The sequence below is a fragment of the Adiantum capillus-veneris genome, chromosome 22 (assembly GCF_014529385.1).
Source record: "Adiantum capillus-veneris isolate H3 chromosome 22, ASM1452938v2, whole genome shotgun sequence".
Taxonomy (NCBI): Eukaryota; Viridiplantae; Streptophyta; class Polypodiopsida; order Polypodiales; family Pteridaceae; genus Adiantum; species Adiantum capillus-veneris.
Genome location: NC_140952.1, coordinates 73,977,818 through 74,002,063, shown reverse-complemented (window position 1 = coordinate 74,002,063; position 24,246 = coordinate 73,977,818). Strand labels below are relative to the sequence as shown.

General features: G+C 46.0%; 2 protein-coding genes across 10 annotated transcripts in view; one reads left to right on the top strand and one right to left on the bottom strand.

Moving 5' to 3' along the window:
* The window catches only part of LOC147429592 (aspartic proteinase 36-like), a 136,060-nt gene extending 115,961 nt beyond the window's left edge, over positions 1 to 20,099 (top strand). For 8 of the 9 annotated variants that reach the window (XM_086495845.1, XM_086495846.1, XM_086495843.1 and 5 more), the window contains one exon: positions 19,903 to 20,099. In XM_086495845.1, the coding sequence (XP_086351971.1) occupies positions 19,903 to 20,051 (149 nt within the window). In that variant the 3' untranslated portion in view covers positions 20,052 to 20,099. The remainder of the gene's footprint in view (positions 1 to 19,902) is intronic. The other variant, XR_015185889.1, reaches the window with a different exon arrangement.
* A 217-nt stretch (positions 20,100 to 20,316) lies between these two features.
* Positions 20,317 to 23,172, bottom strand: LOC147429591 (uncharacterized). The gene is made up of 2 exons (XM_086495851.1): positions 22,685 to 23,172; positions 20,317 to 20,452 (listed from the first exon to the last, which is right to left on the bottom strand). The coding sequence occupies exons 1-2, from the start codon at positions 22,970 to 22,972 to the stop codon at positions 20,432 to 20,434; spliced, it is 309 nt and encodes a 102-aa protein (XP_086351977.1). The 5' UTR covers positions 22,973 to 23,172; the 3' UTR covers positions 20,317 to 20,431.
* Positions 23,173 to 24,246: the final 1,074 nt, after the last annotated feature.

Here is a 24,246-nt window from a genome sequence, read left to right as displayed (position 1 = left end):
AGTCTTTCAAGAGGGGGGGTATGTCACAAACTGGTGATGTGGCAAGCCCCCAAACAAACAAACAAACACACACACATGCTGACTGTTGACGTGGTAGGCCGGAAATTACGCTGACTTGCTGATGACGTGGAAACTGTACGGACCTCCGCAGTTCGCGCTGACATGCTGCCGTGGCAGCTGTACGGAATTCCGTAATTTACGCGCTGCTTTTTGCCAATTTTTGAGGACTAGTTGCTTTTGGGACAATTTGCTTTTGAGTTTAACTGCTCTTGGGGCTTTGCTTTTGGGCATCCCTTGTAAGAATAAAAGAGCCCTAAGGGCCTCACTTCTCAGGGCATCTGGATGCGGAGTCTAAGAGTAGAGGACCCTGCGGGAGTTGTACTTTGTTCAAAGATTAATATAAAAAAAATATCGAAAGGGGCGCCAGTCTTTGGGGCCAATCTCTCTTGGCACGGAACTACGCCGGGCCGTGCCGACCAAATTGAACTGTGATTTTAAAGTTGTAAAGTATTTTAAGTGAATCTCTCTCCTGTCGCGACAGATTCTAGACTTGGGGTGCCCAAGTTTGTTACACCACAAGTAAGTTGCAGTGGGCGGAGACTTCAGAACTGTCCCGAACATGGAACCAATCTTGGGGAGAAGAGGGAGGTACTCTCCCCTCAGGCTTGGGAAGCAAACCGAGATAGGCAAGTTGGCCTCCTCCTCAAGCACATCTGTAGCCGGGTCGAAACCATGATGCCATCGTCTGAAGTAGGCTTTAGCTGCTCAGATATTGAGCGGGCTCATCGATATCACCTTGGCCGTCATCTCTGGAGACCCGAACTCTATTTGATAGTACCCTCTTCCGAGAATCTGGACATCGGTGATCTTGCCCCAATCGGAGAGGAGTCGGGCTTGGAGTAAATCCCGAACCTCGCCATAGTGCCAATAATCTTGCATATAACCGAGGAGACTTGCAAGCGTTCCACCTCGGTCATCAAGCTCGCTTGCTCTTTTGGTGAAAGAGCAAGTCCAAGGGTCGGGACAAGGGGGCTTCTGAGGAGTCCCTTTGTGATGGAACAGAGGCTGCCATTTTGTGTGCGCTGTTGTGGAGAAGGGGGGACTAATCGAAGACAACTCTCTGCGAGAGCTCCGCAAAGTCAGAAACCCATCACTTGTCGAAGCAGAGGCAAATTTAAGTCTTCAGTGGGGGGGGGGGGGGGGGGGGGGGGGTGGCACTGTACGAAACGAGGAGGAGGCGGGCGGGCAGGAGGGTTGCGAGGGGGATAGGAGCCAGCAGGGCCACAGGCAGCAAGGGGAGGGGCGGGCTGAGGATAGGCGGGCAGCGCGAAGGGAGAGGGAGGGGGGGGAGGGGGGTGGGGGTGGGAAGGGCAGCACGAGGGGATTGGTTAGCGAGCATGCGAGGGGGGCAATTGGGGGGGGGGGGGTTACATCAGCGTGCAGGGGTGGGGTGAGGAGAGGGCAACACGCGAGAGGGCAAGCGATGCGACGGCAGGCTAGGGGGGTCTGCAGCAGCAGCAAGCCCCTCTGCTGTAGGTTTTCTCTTTGTATCAGCACCTTTATGAGACCAAGCTTTTACAACATAGTGAATCTGATACCATGTCCGGATACAAAAAAAAAAAGAGGGATCTAAAACAAAATACAACTACAAGCTGGGACTGTATGGATGTCCTAGCTAATACAAAAGGTACAAAAGGTCTAGTACAATAGAAGAGGGGGGGGGGGGGGGGGGGGGGAATGGCGAGGATCCATCCTCATATTTACTCTGGACACCGAGAAAGTATGGCTTGAATCCTCTCCTGTAGTCTCCGTCGATGCTGTGTAGCTCTTCTCCTCACTGGTGGTCGTCTGGATCTCCCTAATTCCAGTGCTCGGTCTATGATAGTGCCAGTAGTGGTAGTGTGAGTGCAGACAGAGCTCTGCAATGGTGGTTGCTCTTCTGGCTGTCCAATATCTAGTGTAAAGAAATCTGTAATCTGTCTCTGGGACTCTCTCTCTCGAGCTCTCCTCAGTAAAGTATCTCTATGCCTGTGTAACTCAAGTAGATACAATCCAAGACATCTCTGATCCTCATAATTCATGATCCTAGATAGAGGCCCGAATCCCTCTCTGAATAGACAATGGAAACGGCCTCGTATCTCATAGTACACTGTGCAATGACATATGTAATGCAGCTCTGTCTCTGGCCCTAGATGACATAAGCGGCATATCCTGCTATTTGCTGATATCCCTGTGGATCTACTAGTCTCAATCTCGAGTGATGTGAGGATGTGCGTATCTGACCAATGGCACAATGCAGACCATGAGATAGATGTGTGTCCATATAGCTGGATCGAATCACAAACCTATCTCCTATGAAGTGGAGAAGATGCTCTTTGTAGAAAGCCATCTTCGTGCCCAACTCCTATGCCGGCTCTATCCATGTCCTCCCGGTGTCAAGCTGAATCAGGTCCTGATGAATGAGTCTAGTAATCTCCACCCGTGTCAGAGACATCGAGGGTGCCTGAAGAGAGTATTGGATAGGAGGCAGCCTGTCCATGGTGAAGCCATGTGTCTGAAACCATGATATCATTTGTGCATACCAGCATGATGTGTCCCCCTATAGAGTTAACTGTCTGGAAGACTCAAGGGCCAATCTAGCATATCTGTCTCTGGTAGTATCCCATAGGCTGTGTACAAAGGGGACTGATCTGGTAAGCGCCTCAATCTCCATAGGGGAGGCAGCTAGCTCCGCTCGAATGATGTCATGTGGTACGGAGGCCTTGGCTCTTATCAGTCGAGAGATCATAGATACCAAGGGCCTCTCTATACTTTTCCAACCATCCTGGTCTACAAAAGGTCCCCAAACCTGCACCCCATACATCATAGCTGAGGCTACCAAAGTATCAAAGAGTCATAACTTTGTCCGAGGTTCTTGGAACTGAACCTGCGAACACATCCTCTCCAAGCCTCCTAAAGTTGCATAAGCTCTAGTCAGTCTAGTCTCTGCTGCTCTCCTCAAAGAAAATTTCAGCCCACTGAAGACTACACCGAGGTAAGTGTATGCATCTGTATACTCCACAATCTCCTGACCGTATGTGAAAGTAGGTGCTGATCTCATGATCCACTGCAGTGTGGTGTTAAACACCATAACCTTGGTTTTACCAAGGTTTACAGACAATCCACTATCCTTTGCAAAACTATGAAGTGCATCCAAATGTTGTTGCATACCCTTTGGTGAGTCAGAGATCAACACAATATCTTCAGCATATAACAACAATGGGATCCACGTCCCTGCTAGCTGGGCACCTCTATCACACCCTCTCTGTCAATGTAATCAGACACCTCATCAACATACATACCAAATAGACTAGGAGACAATGGGCAACCTTGTTTCACCCCAATAGTGGAGTGAACTAAATCAGATACCCCTTCCGGAAGTGCGTCCATGTCCCATCACTGATTTGTATAGAGCCATAATCCCCCAAATCAACACTATGGGCACCCCCATCTCCTGCAGTCTGCGCATCAATTGAGCTCTCGGTACCATGTCATACTTTGCGGAAATCCACAAAGCTGCAATAAATCCATCTCCCATGTGACTTGCCCTCCTCAATGATGGCTGTGAGTGTCAGAATATAATCAAGAGTGGAGAAACCCCCATAGTTACATGGGACGGCGGGTCGGGGTTGGGAACGGGGACGGGGACGGGGCGGCAAAAGTCAAGAAACGGGGATGGGGGTCGGAACGGCAAAAAAAAAAGATTTTTTTTGACATTTTTTGACCTACACACATGCAACACACATAGAGCATCACTTTGACCACAAATTTACACTAATTAGATCAATTAACATGAGTGATATAGACGCAAATGTGCTTATAAAACATCGAGAAATGAGGACCAAAGGGTGGCTTTTATAGCCATTGGGGTGCTTCAAAGTTCAAACATATGGCTATTGGAGAGGAACTAGCCACTAGAAATGATCAATTTTTCAAATTTTTAAAAAAGTCTCCTGCCGTCCCCTACCGTCCCCTGCCGTTCCGTGTTGTCCCCTGCCGTCCCGGGGACGTTTTGCTTGCGTTTCGGCCTGGCAGCCCTTTTGCCGTCCGTCCCCACCCGTCCCGGAATCGGGCGTCCCGTGTCCCTAGGGTCCATCCCCTCCGTCCCCTGTAACTATGGAAACCCCTCCTGAAACCGGCCTGACCCTTTGCTTGTACACCCTCACTCTCTTCCCAATTACTCAACTGTTGCTCAAGAATGGATGCATACAACCGTGCCAATGCGTGTCCAACCATAATAGTGCGGTAGTTCCCAAGCTCTGTAGGTTGGCCTGCCTGAAGATAGACACAATAGTAGATAACCTCCAAGTCTCAAGTAATCCCTCACACATGGCACAATTAAACAACACTACAAGAACCTCTACCAACATATCCCTAGCATATATAAAATGCTCTGCTACTAGACCATCATGATCACATGCTCTTCTGGTCCTCATTTTGTCAATGGCTCTCTTTACCAGCTCAGTGGTAATGAAGGTTCTTGTAGCTGGGCATGGCACTGTAGGATCTGGAAGGGGATCTTGTCCAGGAACCGTATATAACGATGTCGCATATTAGCCCCACACATTAGAGAGAGAGAGAGAGAGAGAGAGAGAGAGAGAGAGAGAGAGAGAGAGAGAGAGAGAGAGAGAGAGAGAGAGAGAGATTGATTCCGCCGTTCCTTCACAGTGGGATGCAGTCATGCGAGGCACGGTTCAGATGCCTCCACATTGTGGCTGGGAAGGCCTCTTTGCTCAGAGCACTCTCTAATTAGTTCGTTTAGACACCATGCTGTTCACAGTTGATACTGACTACTCTCAGGGGATTCATGCTAGATTGACATATGATGCCACCTCTCCGCACCTTGTCTCCCCCGGCACTCGATGATAGGCCATACGAGTAGTTGGCTCCCGCGGGAAGCGTCGTTGTGTTGACCCCCGTTTCGCTTTCTCTGATGTTGCACTTTGGAGGCTTTGGGTGTGGGAGAGTCGTGCCCTATCTCAGTTTTATTGGGACCCAGGAGAGTGGCATTGGCCTCACTCTGACCCCACCGGTGCACCTGTATCATTCTTGAGTACACTGTCAGGATTGGAAGGTTAGCATTGATGAGACAGCAACCAGAGCAACCCACTCGTATGTGTTTCTGGTTACATTCAGGTCTCTCCCATGCCTATCTACAGCAGTTTTGGTCAGCCATCTAGGATTTACATGCGGCTCGTCGTATTTCTTTTTTCATGTGGATGATTGCACATGCAGGACTTCCAGTTGGGACTTGGCTAGCTACTATGGGTCATGATCCGTTATGTACTCGCTGTCCTTTGCGACTACTTGAGTCACCTACACACTGTCTTTGATCATGCTCAACTTCTCATGTAGTGTGTCTGGCAGTTTGCTTTTTACTTAGCAGAGCGGGTGTTTAGCATGGATTTCTCACTTGGGGATCTGTCTTATGGTTGATGCCGATGCCCGGCCTGCATCTTTTCTACGAGGGCTCAGACACAGATCCAGCCTTTATGCTTATCTCGATTGGTTATCGGAGAGGGACTTTGGCTATGCTACCACAGATTGCTTGGCAGGGGGATCCTCAAACACGTGATGAAGTTTTTTCAGTCATCACTAGCATTACACTATGGAATGTTTGGAGAGCTCGTTGTCTTCACATTCTAAGTGCGGCTCCACAGCTCCTTCAGGATACCCTCACTGCCATTTGGCTGGACATCATTCACACCCTGATTTGGCAGTGGGATTCTTCCTCAGGTACATCTCGAGCAGCCGAGGCTCGTCGATTTGCCTTCCTTCGGCGTTGGGCCCGATCCCCACTCTTCTTCACACTTACAGGTGGCCAGATTACATGGCATTATGCCCCTCCTCGGTGGTTTCTCCTCCACTCATCACACCGACCACCATGAGATTGTTCTAGTCGAGTTGTCACTATAGTGGCTCTCATCCTTGCATTCAGCTTGTACACCCCACGTGATAGGCTATTTTGGCATCCGCTGGGGATTATATTGTACTCAGTAATATACAGCCCTGACTTTTCCCAAAAAGAAAGAGAGAGAGAGAGAGAGAGAGAGAGAGAGAGAGAGAGAGAGAGAGAGAGAGAGAGAGAGAGAGAGAGAGAGAGAGAGAGAGAAATGAAATGTTATATTAAACGTCTTCAAAAGGCCAAAATGACCTATGAGACCAAACTGATAAATCCTTGTGGATCTAATCCAATGTCTGGGTACAGAGCCAAAGACAGAGCTTCACTATATATGGCACTGTAGAACATACTATGAGATGCGTGACCGCTTTCATTGCCTCTCTAGAGAGGGTTTTGGGCCGTTATGAGATACCAGGATCAGAGATGTCTTGGCATCTATCTATTGGAGATTCAACGATATCGCGAGTGCGGTTACTGAGAGAGAGAGAGAGAGAGAGAGAGAGAGAGAGAGAGAGAGAGAGAGAGAGAGAGAGAGAGAGAGAGAGAGAGAGAGAGAGAGAGAGAGAGAGAGGCTCATACACTGAGAGACACCCAGCGACAGATCACAATGTTCTTCCATCCAGAGATTACAGAGACGAGACCAGCCTAAGAGGAGGGATACATGGCACATCACTAGCAGAGGTATACTGAGGGATTGAGCAGTAGAGCTAGGGAGATTCAAGAGGCCCAGAATGAGGGGATGCTCCCATCGACGGAGAAGATTGCAGTAGACGATCACATCTATATTGGCGAGACATGGGAGACGCCTTGTGAAGACTCTCACCATGGAGAACATCAACACAATCACGCATCTACCGATGCGAGCCATCTTCGGATCCTATTCTGTATCTGCTCTCTGAGATACACGCCCACTTTTTGTATATGTACCTCTCACGCTCTTGATACCCACCGTTTACAGCTCTAGTAGTGTTTTTGTTTACTTAGTTTCTTTCTTTCTTTTTATCCAAACCTTGTATCAAATTCACCATGATGTAACTCTCTGGTCGTCTCATAGGTCACGTTAATATAACATTTCATCTCTCTCTCTCTCTCTCTCTCTCTCTCTCTCTCTCTCTCTCTCTCTCTCTCTCTCAGCCATCAACAACCACCATTATCAATATGACCATTGAGGAAGAGCAGAAGAGGAAGACTAAAGCCCTTCACGTGCGTGTCATAGGACTTGAACTCCCATATGTCATCATCCAAAATAGAAAAGGGGGACTGTCCTCGGGGTGGTGCATATAGTGACGTACTTGGGGGAAAGTAGCAAATAACAATGTAAAGATACCTTCCTATCTCTGCTCTCAATCTCACCCACATGTACCTAGCCTGCTCATCCCTGCGGGCTATATGTACTGAATAACACTGCCACTCCCCACTGAGCCCCGCCCTCTGTGCTCTGATCGTGTCCCCTGTTTGCCTGCTCTCACATTTGTATCCACTGATGTGAGGCATAGACTGCCCAGGGGCCTGACGTGTCTCAGAGTAGAAGACTATGTCTCTCCTAGTAAAACTATCCTCAAAAGCACCCACATCAAGGCGCATAGATCCATTACAATTCTAGGTAGCAACTTTGAGTGTGGTTCCATACGTCTCGCAGCGTCGTGTGGAACGTCGCTCCAATATCACCACTCTTCCATCTCAATAAAAGGCAATCTTACCTTTTTCCCTTGCCGCTCTAATCTCCGGCATTACCTCCAGCATATGAGCGATCTGCGACAGGGAAAGGTCATCCCCGAGAAAGATGCCCATCTTCTTAAGAGTTGGTCTCTTCTTCAAAAAGTCCTTAACTTTCATGGAGGAAAAACGAAGGATGAGTGCCCTTTCTTTTGAGGTTTCCCCACTGCTTCCATTTTTCTTTTTATTGTCCACTCTCCAAGCTTTTGTGTGCATCGGCTCATTAACCCCCATCAAAGCCATGAGTTCTTTTGCCTCTTCGTCCACATTGTCTTTGTCTTTAAGGCCGCAAATCCTCACATGTAAAGCGCGCACACATCTTCTTTGCTCCTCTTCTAGTGTCAGATTAATAATGGTGGGTGTGGACGTTGTTTCCTTGCCTTTTCCTTTCTTGACAACCTCGATCCATTTCTCGGCCTCATCCACCTTCTGTTGAGTCTTTGTAATAACATCCACCGAAGAAGTCGTCATTTCTTTGTGTTGCTCTTCCCTCTCTCTGATGGCCCGCACTTGCTCTTTAATCGTGTTGAGTTCTTTTATTACTGAGGGTTGCAGTTCTCCCTCGTCAAGTGTCTTTTGTGATCGTACCTCGGCGAGATCCTTCTTGAGTGACACAAATCTCTTCATCTTGGGCCGTCACACAATCTTCCAATGTAGTTATCTTGTTTTCTTGGACCAACACGCGTTCTTCGAGCATCTTTGACCAATAGCGCATCGTATCCCATAGGATAAATGAGTGTCCATATAGGCCGGTCTGATCACGTCTCCATCCTCTGTTAGTTGGAGAAGATGCTCTTTATAGAAAGCCATCTCTTTGCCCAACTCTTGTACTGGATGTATCCATGTGCTTCTGGTATATAGTTGAATCAAATCCTGACGTATAAGTCTAGTGATCTCTGTCCATGTAAGAGAAAGGGAGGGTGCATCCAAGGAATACTGAAATGTGGGCATTCTATCCATGTTGAAGCCATGTGATTGAAACCATGATGTCATCTGCTCATACCAGCATGTTGTGTCCCCATGTAGCCCTAGCTGTCGGGATGACCCAAGGGCTAGCCGAGCATATATGTCTTTGGGGAGGTCCCATAAATTATGCATGAAGAAAACTGATCTAGTAAGGGCCTCAACTACGAGAGGGGGGGGGGGCAGCTAGCTCGGCTCGAATAACCTCATGTGGCATTGAGGCCTTAGCCCGAATGAACCAAGAGATCATAGAGACGAGAGGCCTCTCCATCCATCAGTGCTTCCAAATCTTCCTTGGTGGTCCACTGAGGGTCCCCAAATCTGAACCCCATAAAGCATAGCCGAAGCCACAAGAGTGTCAAAAAGCCACAGCTTTGTTCTAGGTTCCTGAAATTGAACTTGCGAACACATCTTCTCCAATCCTCCCAAGGCTGCATAAGCTCTCGTCAATCTAGTCTCTGCTGCTCTCCTCAATGAAAACACCGGTCCACTGAAGACTACCCCAAGATAGGTGTATGCATCTGTATACTCCACCGTCTCCTGGCCATAAGTAAAAGTGGGTGTTGACCTCCTGACGCACTATGGTGTGGTGTTAAACACCATAACCTTGGTTTTCCCCAGGTTAACAAACAATCCACAACGTGGGCAAATGTGTAGAAAGCATCTAAAATGATGCTGCATCCCTCCGAGAAGTCAGAAATCAGCACAATGTCATCAGCATATAGAAATAGTGGGATCCATGTCCCTGCCAACTGTGCTCCTCTATCACCATCCCTCTCAATGTAGTCAGCCCTCTCAATGTAGTCAGCAACCTCATCCCATACATGCCAGATAGTGTAGGAGATAGCGGGCAACCCCGTTTCACCCCGATAGTGGAGTGAACCAAATTAGGAATCCCCTCTGGAGTGCGTACATGCCCCACTTTTGACCTGTATAGAGCCATGATCCCCCAAATCAACTCTGTGGGTACCCCCATCTCCTGTGCATCAATCTAGCTCTGGGCACTATATCGAAGGCTTTGCGGAAATCCACAAAGCAATAATAGAGCTGTCTCCCACGTGATCTCCCCTCCTCAATAATGGCTCTGAGTGTTAGAATATGATCAAGAGTAGAGAAACCTCTCTTGAAACCCGCCTGTCATGCTCCCGTACACCCTCTCACTTTGCCCATCTACTCAACTGTTGTTCAAGGATGGATGCGTACAACCGTGCCAATGTGTGTCCGATCATGATAGTGCTGTACTTCTCTGGCTCCATAGGGTCCCCTGACTTGAAGATAGGTACGATAGTGCACAAACTCCAAGTATCAGGTGTTCCCTCGAACATGGAACGATGAACATCACTGCTAGAAGCTCTGCAAGTAGATCTTTGGCATGTATAAAATGCTCTGCTACCAGGCCAACGTGATCATATGCTCTCCTAGTCTTCATCTTGTCAATGGCTTTCTTTACCATCTCGGCGGTAAAGAAAGCACATGTGTGTGGGCATGGCTTTGGTGGATCTGGAAGAGGTGGCTGCCCCGAAACTGTGTAGAGAGATGATGCATACTGACCCCATACCTCCGTAGAAGTGATGACTAGTGGGGGAAAGTGCTCATGGAAGAGTTGCCATGCCTTGCCTTAATCCTGGTTCAAAAACAACTGATATAAATCCTGCTCTAGTGGAGCTAGAAACGCCCTCTTCTTCCGTCGTACCAAACTCCGTGAATGGCTGTGAGTAATGACTCCTAGAACTACCTCCCTCCGAAGTCGGGCTCTAGTCTCTCTGCACTCCTCGTCATATCATCTATTCTGGGGTATGCTCCCAGAACGTAGTCGCTGCCCAGGCTCAGTGTGTGGTATGCCTCTGCTACTGCATCGGGTAGTGTCTCTGTCAATATATATGTGAGCTCCCCTAGAGGTCTCCCAGGATCCTCTGTACATAAGCGTCTGTAGATACCATCTATGTAGACAAAATCAGTCTCTGAAGTAAAAGTGTACCGGGTATGCGTAGATGTTTGTGCCAGTCGACGAGCTATGCTGAACTGGATGAGATGGTGAGGAGGGCATGATCTACTACTACCCCAATAGGCATGGGCCCAACTGTAAAGTCCTGAATAGAGAATATGAAACTGGGCTGAGCCAAAATATAATCCACTGTGCCAGCCCCATGTCTATGAGGAAAACAAGTGAACCCACTCGACGCTGGAAATCTCTGGATGCCATTCAAGATGGCCAGTCCATATGCAGTCCCCAAATCTGTAAAATATCCCCCATATCCAGTGTGCTCTTCATCCTCCAAACACCTGGCCAATCCCATATCACCGACATCCAACTCTCTCAACATTTGCTTTGAGATATTGTAGAAAGCTGAGAGAGAGAGAAATGAAATGAAATGTTATATTAACGTCTTCAAAAGGCCAGAATGACCTATGAGACCAAACTGATACAAAAGTGTTGAATCTGTTACAATGTCTGGGTACCTTAGTACTAAAGTAGTAAGTGTGAAAAGTGTGAAAGTGTGAAAATAAATGTGAAAAACTAAATACAAAGTATTAAATAAACTTCTTAGGAGCATTCTGGGTGTCTGGCTAGAATGCTTCTAATCCTTTGTTGTAGTCTCCTCCGGTGAAGTGTGCTTCTGCATCTTGGTCGTGGTCGTCTCGATTTCCTAAGCTCAATTGCTCTGTCAATTAGGGTGCCTTTGGTATGAATGTGGGTACTCCTTTGTGCTGGCTGCTGGCCTCTTGCTTCTCCTTCCACTCCTGCTTCTCTCGATCCGAAGAAATCTGTGATCTGCCTCTGAGGCTGTAGTGCTCTTTGTCTTCTCATTAGATTATCCCTATGCCGATGTAGTTCCAGTAGGTACAAGCCTAAGCATCTTTGATCTTGGTATTGCATGATTCTATCTAGAGGTCCAAAGCCTTCTTTAAAGAGGCAATGAAAACGCCCACGTATCTCATAGTATACTGTGCAGTGCATATATAGTGTAATTCTGTCTCCGGCTCGATTCCGCATAACTTGCAAATTCTGCTCTCATGTGGGATTCCCCCAAATCTGCCAAATTCAATTTCCAACTGGTGTGAGGATGTACGAATCTGACCAATAGCACATCTCAAACCATGAGACAGGTGGGTATCCATGTAACTCGGGCGAATCACAAATCCATCTTCAGATAGTTGTAGGAAGTTTTCTTTGTAGTCTGCCATCTTCGTGCCTAGTTCTTGTGTAGGGTCTACCCATGTCCTCTTAGCATCCAACTGTATAAGATCTTGTCGGATGATTTTATTAATCTCCGTTCGTGTAATTGCCAGTGATGGAGCCTCAAGAGAGTATTGGAAGGGGGTAATCTTTCCATACTGAACCCGTGTCTCTGAAACCACGAGGATAGTTGCGCATACCAGCATGATGTATCCCCTTTCATTGCCAATTGTTGAGAGGATTGGAGGGCCAGTCTAGTATATCGGCAATTATTTGTATCCCACAAACCATGTATAAAGGACACTGATCTGGTAAGAGCTTCGATTTCTATCGGAGGGGCCGCTAGTTCCGCTCGGGTAATCACGTGTGGTACGGAGGCCTTGGCTCTAATCATTCGGGAAATCATAGATACCAAAGGTCTCTCCATTGACTTCCAATTATCCTGATCCACAGATGGTCCCCAAATCTGGACCCCATAAAGCATAGCCGAAGCCACCACAGTATCAAAGAGCCAAAGTTTTGTTCGTGGTTCCTGAAACTGCACTTGTGAACACATCCTCTCCAACCCTCCCAAGGCCGCAGAGGCTCTGGATAATCTAGCATCCGCTGCTTTCTTAAGAGTAAACTTCGGTCCTGCAAATACCACCCCAAGGTATGTGTATGCATCTGTGTACTCTACTGTATCCTGGCCATATGCAAATGTAGGTGCCGATCTCCTAACCCACTGCGGTGTGGTGTTAAACACCATAACTCTGGTTTTACGCAAGTTTACCGACAGTCCACTGTCCTCCGCGAATTTATGTAATGCATCTAGCTGCCTCTGCATTCCATCTGCTGATTCTGCTATCAATACTATATCATCTGCATACAACAACAAAGGGATCCATGACCCTGCAAGTTGAGCACCTCTGTCACCTTCTCTATCAATGTAATCTGATACCTCATCTATGTACATACCAAATAAAGTAGGGGATAGTGGGCATCCTTGCTTTACTCCAACGGTGGAATGAACAATGTCGGAATCCCCTTCTGGAGTACGTACATAACCAGTTACTGACCCGTATAAGGCCATGATCCCCCAAATAATCTCTTTGGGGACCCCTAACTCTTGCATCCTGCGCATCAATCTGGTCCTTGGTACTGTATCAAAAGCTTTCCAAAAATCTACGAAGCAACAATACATCCTTCTCCCGTTTGCTCTTCCTTCCTCAATAATGGCTGTGAGCGTAAGAATATGATCTAAAGTGGAATAACCCCTTCTGAATCCAGCTTGTCCTGTTGCCCTTATGCCCTCATTCTCTGCCCATCTACTCAATTTTGTTCAAGAATGGATGCGTACAGTCGGGTCAAAGTGTGACCTACCATAATGGTACGGTAGTTCCCAGGTATCATAGGATCCCCTGACTTGAAAATAGGTACGATAGTAGATAATTTCCAAGATTTAGGTAATCCTTCACACATGACCCGATTAAATAGACGAGCAAGGACTTCTGAAAGTATATCCCTGGCATGGATCAGATGTTCTGCTACTAAACCATCATGATCATATGCTCTTCTTTTCTTCATCTTATCAATGGCTTTTTCCACCATTTCCGTAGTAAAGAAAGTACTAGTAGCAGGGCATGGCTCTAGCGGATCTGGTAATGGAGGCTGTCCAGATACCATATATAATGATGTTACATATTGACCCCAGATCTCAGGAGAAGTAATCGTCGGAGGCGGTGAGTGCTCGTGAAATAAGCGCCAGGCCTCATGTGAGTCCTGACTCAAGAAGAGCTGATATAAATCCTTCTCCAGTTTGGCTAAAAATTCCCTTTTCTTGCGACGTACTATACGCCGAAGAGCAATCCGTGACTGCTTATATGTGATGATCCCAAGTGTAAGCTCTTTCTGGACCTGGGTTCTCGTCTCTCTGCATTCCTCGTCATACCAACTGTTTTGAGGCATGTTCCCAGATCCTCTCTTCTGATCAGGTTGAGTATGTGGGTATGCCTCTTGTGCTGCTCCATGTAGTATCTCTGTTAACTGAGAAGTAATCTCCTCGACAGTATATACTGGCTCGGCTGCCCACATCCTATTATAGATCTTTTCCACATAGACTGAATCAGTTTCTGGCGTGAAAGTATATCTTGTGTGTGTCTTCTTCCTTTGTACTTGAGAGGCATTGTATTGGAAGGAGATTGATAAGGTCAAGAGAGCATGATCCACTGCAATCCCAACCGGTCTGGGTCCCACCTTAAAGTCCTTGATACTAGAAATAAAGCTTGGTGAAGTCATGACATAATCCACTGTACTGGTCCCATGCCTGTGCGGGAAGCATGTGAATCCCCCAGATAACGGGAAATTCTCTAGACCATTAAGTATGGCCAAACCATGTATAGTTGCCATCTCCATGAGATGTCTCCCATATTCAGTGTGTTCTTTATCCTGTGAGTTTCTAGTAAGCCCCCTTTGTGATAAATCCACTTCTCTGAGCATTTCCTCAAAAGTATAATAGAATATTGCTTGAGAGTTGGCCGTTCTGGCATTAAAGTCTCCTAAGAGAACGATGTCTCCATCTCTAGAGAACTCCCATATGTCATTATTCAATATGGAGAAAGGGGATTGTCCTTTGGGTGAGGAGTAGACTGAGGTACTCGGAGGGAAGTAGCATATAGCGATATATAGAAATCTACCTGTCTCGGCTCTCATTCTCACCCACATATACCTTGCTTGCTCATCTTTCCTGATAATCTGTAGTATTGGTTTCAGCTCCTCTTTAAATAAGACTGCTACTCCTCCTGAACCCCGGCTACCCTGTAGAGATCTCTTGTCTAGTCGACCAACTGTTTCCCATAAATAACCCTTCACATGTGGCATACGCTGTCCCGGTATCTGGTGTGTCTCTGAGTAGAAAACTATGTCTCTGTCCCTAAAGCTGTCTTCAAAGGCACCTACATCTAGCCTATATGATCCATTGCAATTCCACGCCGCTATCCGGAGCGTCGTCCCATAGGTCTCGCACCGTCATGCTGAGCGCTTTTCCAGAACCACTACTTTCCCTCCTCTATAAAAGGCGATTTTCCCCTTTTCTCTTGCTGCCCTGATCTTTGGCATCAACTCTTGCATGTGTGCCACTTGTGCCAATGTAAGGTCATCTCCCAGGAAAATACCGGTTTTCTTAAGAGTTGGCCTCTTCTTTAGAAATTCTTTCCTTATTTCTATATTCGGGAATCGGAGAATAAGTGCCCTATCCTTCACGTTTCCCTTCTCATCGATTCCTTTCTTGCCCACTCTCCATGCACTTGTGTGAGTAGGCTCTGTGATGCCCATGCGTTGTAGCAGTTCCTTCACTTCTTCATCTACATTCTCTGTCTTTGACTCCTGTGACCCGCACATGCAGAGCCCGAGTCTTCCTTTTCTGCTCTTCCTCAATGGTCATTTTAATAATGGTAGAAGTAGGTGTGGTCTCGGGCATCTGGGCCTTCCCTTTCTTCGCATCCTCAATCCATTTCTCTGCTTCATCAACCTTTTCTTGTGTCTTCACAAGACGTTCCGCCCATGAAGATGCCGTTTTCGATTTCTGTTCATCTCCTTCCCGTAGAGCTTTCATCTGATCCTTCATGTCCTTGAGCTCCTTCAACACCAAAGGTTGGTCGTCTTCCTTCTCCTTAGTTGTAGATTTGCAAGCCGCAAGTTCTCCTTTTAGCTCATCGATTATTGCATCCTTTTCCCCCATGTGTTTTTCCATATTTGTTCTCCATGCTTCAAAACTTGCTACTGCCTCATCGAGTTTCTTTTGTATAACGCATTCTGTTACATTTACTTCGACCTTGATTAGGTTTCGTAATTCCGTTTTCAAGATCTGAATCTCCTCATTCTGTATCCCCCGGATCTCTCTCCTTAGTTCTCTCATCATGTCTCTATACATGGAGTTCCTGTAGCTCTCAGCGCTCGCGTGCATTTCCTTCCTGATGTCATCTCTCATGTAGTTTAGCTCTGTTTTGAGCATCACCTGGACCTTCTCCATCATTAGTTCATCATGTATCTTGGACGTTTTCCCCACGCGTAATGATCCTGGTGATAGTACAATATCTCTGTTTCTCCGCTTAAATGTAGCTGTTGTTTTTCTTGGGGTGGTGTAGCTATCTACACCTGGCCCTTTCCCTTCGGTAGGCGGATCCATCGAACCCGAGCCACAAATGTGGGGTAGGGTACTAGGGTACTAGGGTGAGGGAGTGAGAATAGGGAAAACTTAAACCTTTTTTTTAATATTATCTTAAGGCTTTTTACCTTAAGGCTTAAAAATCTCTCTAAATTTGAACATAAGAGCTTTGACTTGCTACGCGTAGATGTAGGGGGGGAATTTGCTACGTGTAGGGTTGCTGGGACTTGCTACGCGTAGGACTTCAGGGCAACGCGAGCAGGAGCCGCCGGCAGAGCAGCGCGTGCGCTACCTGTCTTGCTAAAGGCGCAGCCTTGCTGTATGCTGCCCCGAGCCAGATGATAATCAGGGCACCGCCCTGTTGCTTGCTGCTTCGAGCTGGTGATGAAGAGGACGTAGCCCCAAGCTGACCGCTGCCCCAAGACCTGCGATGATGGTGCTGTAATGGCCTGTGGCCCCCGCAACAGCAGCAGCAGTGTGAGGGGCAGCCGGCACACAAAGATGGTGCGCGCCTCTGGTAGCAGCAGTGTTCTCGCGAGCCTCAGGGCAGAGAGAGAGCGAGCCTCATGGCAGTGTGATTAATGTCCTCTAAGAAGGAGAGAGACTGTGTTTGTGACATACCAGATTATCTCTGAGCTTAGAGAGAGAGAGAGAGAGAAATGAAATGAAATGTTATATTAACGTCTTCAAAAGGCCAAAATGACCTATGAGACCAATCAGTTACAAAATAGTGAATCTAATACCATGTCTGGGTACAAAAGAACTAGAAGTGGAACAAAATACTACTACTACTACTACAATCTAAAACTACGTGGGTGTAGCAGCTGATACAATAGGTACCCGGTAAACTGGATGTAACAGTGTGTGAAACAAAGATGGAAGAAATGGTGAGGATCCATCCTCATCTGCACTCTGGATGTCGAGAGAGTATGGCTCGAATCTTCTGTTGTAGTCTCCGTCGATGCTGTGTAGCTCCTCTCCTCAGTCGCGGTCGTCTGTATCTCTGTAGCTCCAATGCTCGGTCGATGAGAGTGCCAGTAGTGGTCGAATGAGTGTGGGACGAGCTCTGCAGTGGTGGCTGCTCCTCTGGCTGTCCCATATCTAGTGAAAAGAAATCTGTAATGTGTCTCTGGGACTGCCTCTCTCTAGCTCTCCCCAGTAAAGTGTCTCTATACCTGTGTAACTCAAGTAGATATAGTCCAAGACATCTCTGATCCTCATAACTCATGACCCTAGATAGAGGACCAAAACCCTCTCTGAATAAGCAGTGGAAACGCCCCCGTATCTCATAGAACACTGTGCAATGACATATGTAGTGCAACTCTGTCTCTGGCTCTCTCTGGCATAATCGGCATAGCCTGCTGTCTGCTGGTATCCCTCTGAATCTACCGGTCTCAATCTCGAGCTGATGTGAGGATGTGCGTATCTGACCAATGGCACAACGCAAACCATGAGACATATGTGTGTCCATGTAGCTGGGTCGAATCACAAACCCATCTCCTGTGAGGTGGAGAAGATGCTCTCTATAGAAAGCCATCTTCGTGCTCAACTCCTGAGGCGGCTCTATCCATGTCCTCCTGGTGTCGAGCTGGATCAGGTCCTGACGAATGAGTCTAGTGATCTCCACCCGTGTAAGAGACAGCGAGGGTGCCTGAAGAGAATACTGGAAAGGGGGCAACCTGTCCATGGTGAAGCCATGCGTCTGAAACCATGAAGTCATCTGTGCATACCAGCATGAAGTGTCCCCCTGTAGAGCTAACTGTCTGGAAGACTCAAGGGCCAATCTAGCATATCTGTCTCTAGTAGTATCCCATAGGCTGTGCACAAAGGACACTGATCTGGTAAGCGCCTCAATCTCCATGGGGGGGGCAGCTAGCTCTGCTCGAATGATCGCGTGAGGTACGGAGGCCTTGGCTCTAATCAATCGGGAGATCATAGATACCAAGGGCCTCTCCATACGTCTCCAACCATCCTGGCCTACAGAAGGTCCCCATACCTGTACCCCATACATCATAGCTGAGGCTACTAAAGTATCAAAGAGCCATAACTTTGTCCGAGGTTCCTGGAACTGAACCTGCGAACACATCCTCTCCAAGCCTCCCAAGGCCGCATAAGCTCTGGTCAGTCTAGTCTTTGCTGCTCTCCCCAAAGAAAACCTCGGCCCAGTGAAGACTATCCCAAGGTAAGTGTATGCATCTGTATACTCCACAATCTCTTGACCATACGTGAAGGTCGGTGCCGATCTCCTGATCCACTGCGGTGTGGTGTTAAACACCATGACCTTGGTTTTACCAAGGTTTACAGACAATCCACTATCCTCTGCAAAACTGTGTAATGCATCCAACTGTCGCTGCATACCCTCTGGTGAGTCAGAGATCAAGACAATATCATCAGCATATAACAACAATGGGATCCACGTCCCTGCCAGCTGGGCACCTCTATCACCCTCTCTGTCAATGTAATCAGACACCTCATCAACATACATACCAAATAGAGTAGGAGACAATGGGCAACCCTGTTTCACCCCGATAGTGGAGTGAACTAAGTCAGATATCCCCTCTGGGGTGCGTACATGTCCCATCACTGATCTGTATAAAGCCATAATCCCCCAAATCAACACTGTGGGCACCCCCATCTCCTGCAGTCTGCGCATCAGTCGAGCTCTCGGTACCATGTCAAATGCTTTGCGGAAATCCACAAAGCTACAATAAATCCGTCTCCCATGTGACCTGCCCTCCTCAATGATAGCTCTGAGTGTCAGAATATGGTCAAGAGTGGAGAAACCCCTCCTGAAACCTGCCTGTCCCTTTGCTTGGTTGTTTTCAATAGATGTGGCTATTCCAAATAGAGAGAGAGAGAGAGAGAGAGAGAGAGAGAGAGAGAGAGAGAGAGAGAGAGAGAGAGAGAGAGAGAGAGAGATATCTAAATGCTTGGTTGTTTTCAATAGATGTGGCTATTCCAAATAGAGAGAGAGAGAGAGAGAGAGAGAGAGAGAGAGAGAGAGAGAGAGAGAGAGAGAGAGAGAGAGAGAGATGGCCTCGACTTCACATCACCTTGTGCACATGGAGTGTCCCCTCAAGAACCCCGGACAACTGAAGGGCCTGCTCACTAGAGCTCAATGGGGCAACACTTGGGCCCAGTCTACTTTTGTCCCCTCAAGACCCTGGACAACCAAGGGCCTAGTGGTGTGCTTACTAGAGCTTACGCTCGGGCTCAATCTCTTCCTCTCACAAGGTATCATCCTCTCCATCCCAGAAAAAAGGCTCCTCAACAAGAAAAGCTAATCTATAATTTCATCAGGGGAATTATACCACTGCACTGAACAAGAACAATACACTTGCATGGTTGTTCTTTTTGTGGTCAGAACTGCCGTCTCCTATAATGTGCTCATTACAAGGCATGTACCAGCATGGGCAGGGCACAGAAACTCTGGATTATCTACATAGGATGCAAAGCAAAGGCTTCTCTCCAAATGCAATCATCTATGCTTGCATCTTGAGGACATGTGGCGTATGTGAGAAGCTGACATGGGCAAACTAATTGGTGATGCCATTGGAGTCAAGGGCCATTGGAGTCGGAATAAAAATGGAGGGCCCGGCGGAAGAGTGCCTCAACTCCAACCAATTAAATTTTGCCATGGACGAAGAACGCCCCTTTGCTTTTTTCTTCCGCCGCCTAGTCTGAACCCACCCTTAGTAATGCTTTGGTTGCATTCACAAAAGCACAGAAGATTATCAAGGAAACTTACCAATCAATATTACTTTACATAATATGCGTCACATAATACATTAATGTCTGCAAAAGGCGAAAATGACCTATGAGAGAAAAAGTTACAACCATCTGAGATGTGATACAATGTGTGTGTGTGTGTGTGTGTGTGAGAGAGAGAGAGAGAGAGAGAGAGAGAGAGAGAGAGAGAGAGATCCACCTGTAGAAAATATCTTTTTTTGGAATCAACAGGTTCAAGTAACATTGAAGTGTCCACAAACAGTGGCAAGAGTGAATCTGTGAGCCCACATGAACTTGGAAATAGTGCTTCGATACCAAATTTACAACTCTCCTTGCTAACATTTTACCTACTTATGCTTATGTGTATACATTTTTTGTGAATTGTTGTCAATGTAAGTGTAGAAAAGGGTAGAATCAATTGTACAAAATTTGATTGACAGTCACTCACTGTCTATCTAACAAATCAAAGAACTGTAATTAGAAAATAATTGATGTAAAGAAAAGTATTTCATAACCCATTTTCTTTTAAGCTTTCTTTTCAAAGTACATTGAGGGACATTGGGTCAAGGCTACAATGCCGGTCTTTGTGTACCAATACGATCATTAAACAACACACATGATGCTTACCCAATGTTAACTGATTTTGTTGCACATTTGTGAAACATTCACAAGGTTCTTGATGGATGAAGTGCCTTGAGCTCTCATTTCAATGAAGGGTGTATGCATTTGAATGCTTGAGGTTGAACTCTTGTTGTAAGGTTTACTTATACAAAGTACGACTCTGCAGAGAGTAAGAAACAAATTATACTCTCTCTTGGACTAGTGGGTGTTTTTTGCGAACGAAATATCTTAATTCATGACTTTGAAAAATCAAAATTGCATTGGCAATCCATGGTACAGAACAAAATGTTGTAATTGCTTGCAAATGTGCTTAAAGGGATCACAACACGCATGGTCCTTGTTGATACTCGACGCATGGTGCCAAACTCATTGTGCACCAGATTGCACATTGGTGTTGATTGGAGCACTTGAGAAGTGTTGTAGGCATTAGCATTAAATGGTAGGGTATGGCTAAGAATCACTTGAGTGTAACAAGGTTTCAAAATTGGGGTGTTGGTCTGAAAAGGTGCGATGGAGAACTTACAATTCTTGTGAGGGGAGATTAGTTAGTGGCAAAGCAATAAAAAAACTTAATGTTAGCATGCTCAAGGAATTAATATTGAAGCTCCTAGTGAACACAAAAATGAAGGTTGATTAAATTCTTGGGAGGGACTATGAGGAGCCATTTATGAGTAACTTTATGGGGAAGTTTAGAATGATATTAGAGGATTGACTATGAGTAGATTAGTGCCAATATATAGGCAGAGTATGTACTATAATCAAGATATTTATGGGAGATGAAGCTAGTATCAGACTCTAAATGTTTCTTCATGAGGTATAGATATTTTCCATTGGCATCTTGAATATTTATTGTGGATGTTCTCTTAAGAATCTCAAATATTTTCCTAACTAAGGGTATGTTCCATATGGCACAAGTGCCGTCTTCCAACATTTCTATCATGATTTCTAGAGGTTGGCTCACAATTCCTCTCTTTTTTTGCATTCATCAAGAGTCGTGCGTCTTCTCAAAGATACATATTTTTGAGGTGTTTGTCGAGCAATATGTTTTGAGAATAAAGTCACATGTAGGTGCTTGTAGGGAGTGATATAGGGGTGGTGCCTATGAAATGTTGTACACAAGTTTTAGGCTTTTTGAAGCTATTTTAAGATGCTATTTTTTAGCGTTTGTTCTCTCTCTCTCTCTCTCTCTCTCTCTCTCTCTCTCTCTCTCTCTCTCTCTCTCTCTCTTTGATCGCGCGGTCTCAAGCAATCCTCTCTCTCTCTCTCTCTCTCTCTCTCTCTCTCTCTCTCTCTCTCTCTCATCAGGCAGTGCCGCAGTCGACGATTTAGTGACGGCCTTGTTAATCTTGATGCCTATCGTGGCAAATTATTCTACTAGATGCTTTAAGAAGGAATATCACTAAGTAGTGTGTGATACATTGATTAACACCAAGGTTTGAGTGTAGAAAAACTCCCTCATCTCTCCGTTTCAAGAGAGATGGTTCTCTCTCTCTCTCTCTTTCTCTCCCCTATGACATTAAAACTCTCTTCTTCTTCTTCTTCTCTCTCTCTCTCTCACACACACACACACACATTTTCAACGACAAGCTCTCCCAACACATTTCTCTAGCAAGGATGTGGAGTCTCAATTGCAATGCACATTTCTATGTTGCTCGAGTGTTATCTAAAGAGGATGCTATTGTTTTCAAGCGATTAATTGATAAAAGAAAACATTTTCTGAAAATAATGAGGCTTATTTGATTAGACTTATATAGTCTTTTCTCTCTTTTTCTTTTTCGACACACTAGAGGGCCATAGGGGAAGGTGCTTATCCCTTCCAAATATTAGCCATGTTACATGGTCGGGCAAGGTCCACATACCATCAGGCAAGAGCCACATGTAGGCATCACAAGGGCCACCTAATTGATGCACCACCGGTTGGGAAGGATGGAGAGAACTCATAGCAACCAACTAGTCACCTCCTCCTCGGGTGACCCACCCCAAGAGGAGGATGCACTCGAGTGTCCAAGGGCAAGAGCCGTACTTGCATGAACACCAGGTGAGGATAAGGTGTCCCTCTAGAGTGTGACCCAACGGGGGGATTCGGACCCACAACCCGTAGAGTGAAAGGCCAAAGCCTTACCGTCATACCAACTCTTTGGGGACGTCTCTTTTCTCCTTTACCCTGGGGACCTTTTTCTATTTCGCCATACTGATGTGAGTGGAGATCATTTTACCAAAAACATCCCCACCAAAATAGTGTAGGAGCAACAAAAAAAATCCAACCATCTGCAACAGATACAAATTCCGACCATGACAAGAGAAAATCCGGACAGATGATCACCATACAGACACCCTTGGTGACATAAACATAATCTAAAGAAAACATAATGTAGCATATGGGGTTCATCACCAATTGCATAAGATCCAAGGAGGATGTCGGTGCCACCATGGCCCCCTCTGTTGCCACCAGACCAGGCCACGCCTTCAACCTCCACGGCGAAAAGGAACAAGCAGAGCTCCGAACTACTGCGACCAGCTTCCAAACCAATCCCCAAACCAGGTTCTTGGGGTGAGCCAAACACCAGCGATCTTCGACAGAGAGCTGCCGACGGACTTCACAGGGCGTAGTGAAGCTGCCATGATCACCCCACCCCTCTGTTGGCAAGAACGCCTTGCCAGGAACATCAAACGCAATCATGGCTTCCTTTCTGCGCCACACAGGACATGGAGGGCAGGATCACGCGAGCCACGCACCCGGGCCACAGGGCGCTCTCATTGACCTTATGGCTCCTAGCGTTTTCGATAAATGTTCTGGCCATGGGAAGGATGCAATGCTTGGTCATATTATGAACTCACAAGGAGAAGAAAAAATCTTTGTTTCAAACTGTTGTTCAAGATTTCTTCCCTTGAGTTGGTGCAAAACAAGCGTGGAGTACCATCGATCACACATCCACGACTAGACATGGTGTGTACACCCTTGCACCTATTATTTGTGAGGATCCAAGATGATCCCAAATACATGGCTTTACAAACTATGCCTTCTTCAACTCTGAGTGAAGTTGGGACATACGTGCTACCTTGATGTGGAGTCGAGCTACTATTCTATCTTTGAATCTCGTAGCAAAAGTTAATGTTCAGAAGAGCATTATAGGTTGTGAAAAGGTTGAGAATCACAAGCCTCCACAATTTCCACAACAATCTGCATTGTTATAACATCTTGAAGAAATATTAAGAATGCTTGCCAATATAGAAGAATATGTAAAGGTAGACAGAGTTTGTTCTTCTTCTTCTTCCTCTCTCTCTCTCTCTCTCTCTCTCTCTCTCTCTCTCTCTCTCTCTCTCTCCCCACGTCTTAACAAATTCAATATTTGATCAATATGGTATTGATTGAAATCGAACAGAGCTTGAACTCTTTCTATTTTTAGTATACTTAAAATAATCATAGATTATGATGAAAATCATAATCTATCTCCATTTTTGGGTAACATACCAGATCAACCTACTAAGTGTCTTCATCACACAGTGTTTAGAGACTTTTTTTTTTAGTACATAGAATCAACTTTTAGATGGTAAATTTAAAATTGTTTTTTGGATATGCTCTTACTTCTAGGTAGGCTTAGAATTATTTGTTTGCTTAGTGCATAGAGTTTGTGAAGAAAATCCTTTTTAATAAGAATTTTCTATTGATCGATATACACGAAAATTATTTGTAAATTCGAGAATAATTCGAGGATTTGTGAATAATATCATATTCGATATACACTAAAATTATTTATGAATTCAAGAATAATACATGGATTTGTGAATAATATCATATTATTCGTTTTATTTTTATTATTCAAATGAATAAATGTAGCACAACTCCCAACTATAAGTATAGAGCCTAATTTAGCCTTGTAATTTTTCTTTTAGAAATGCACATTTACAAAGCCCCCGTTATGAGGAGAAGCCATCGTACGTGAGAAAAATCAC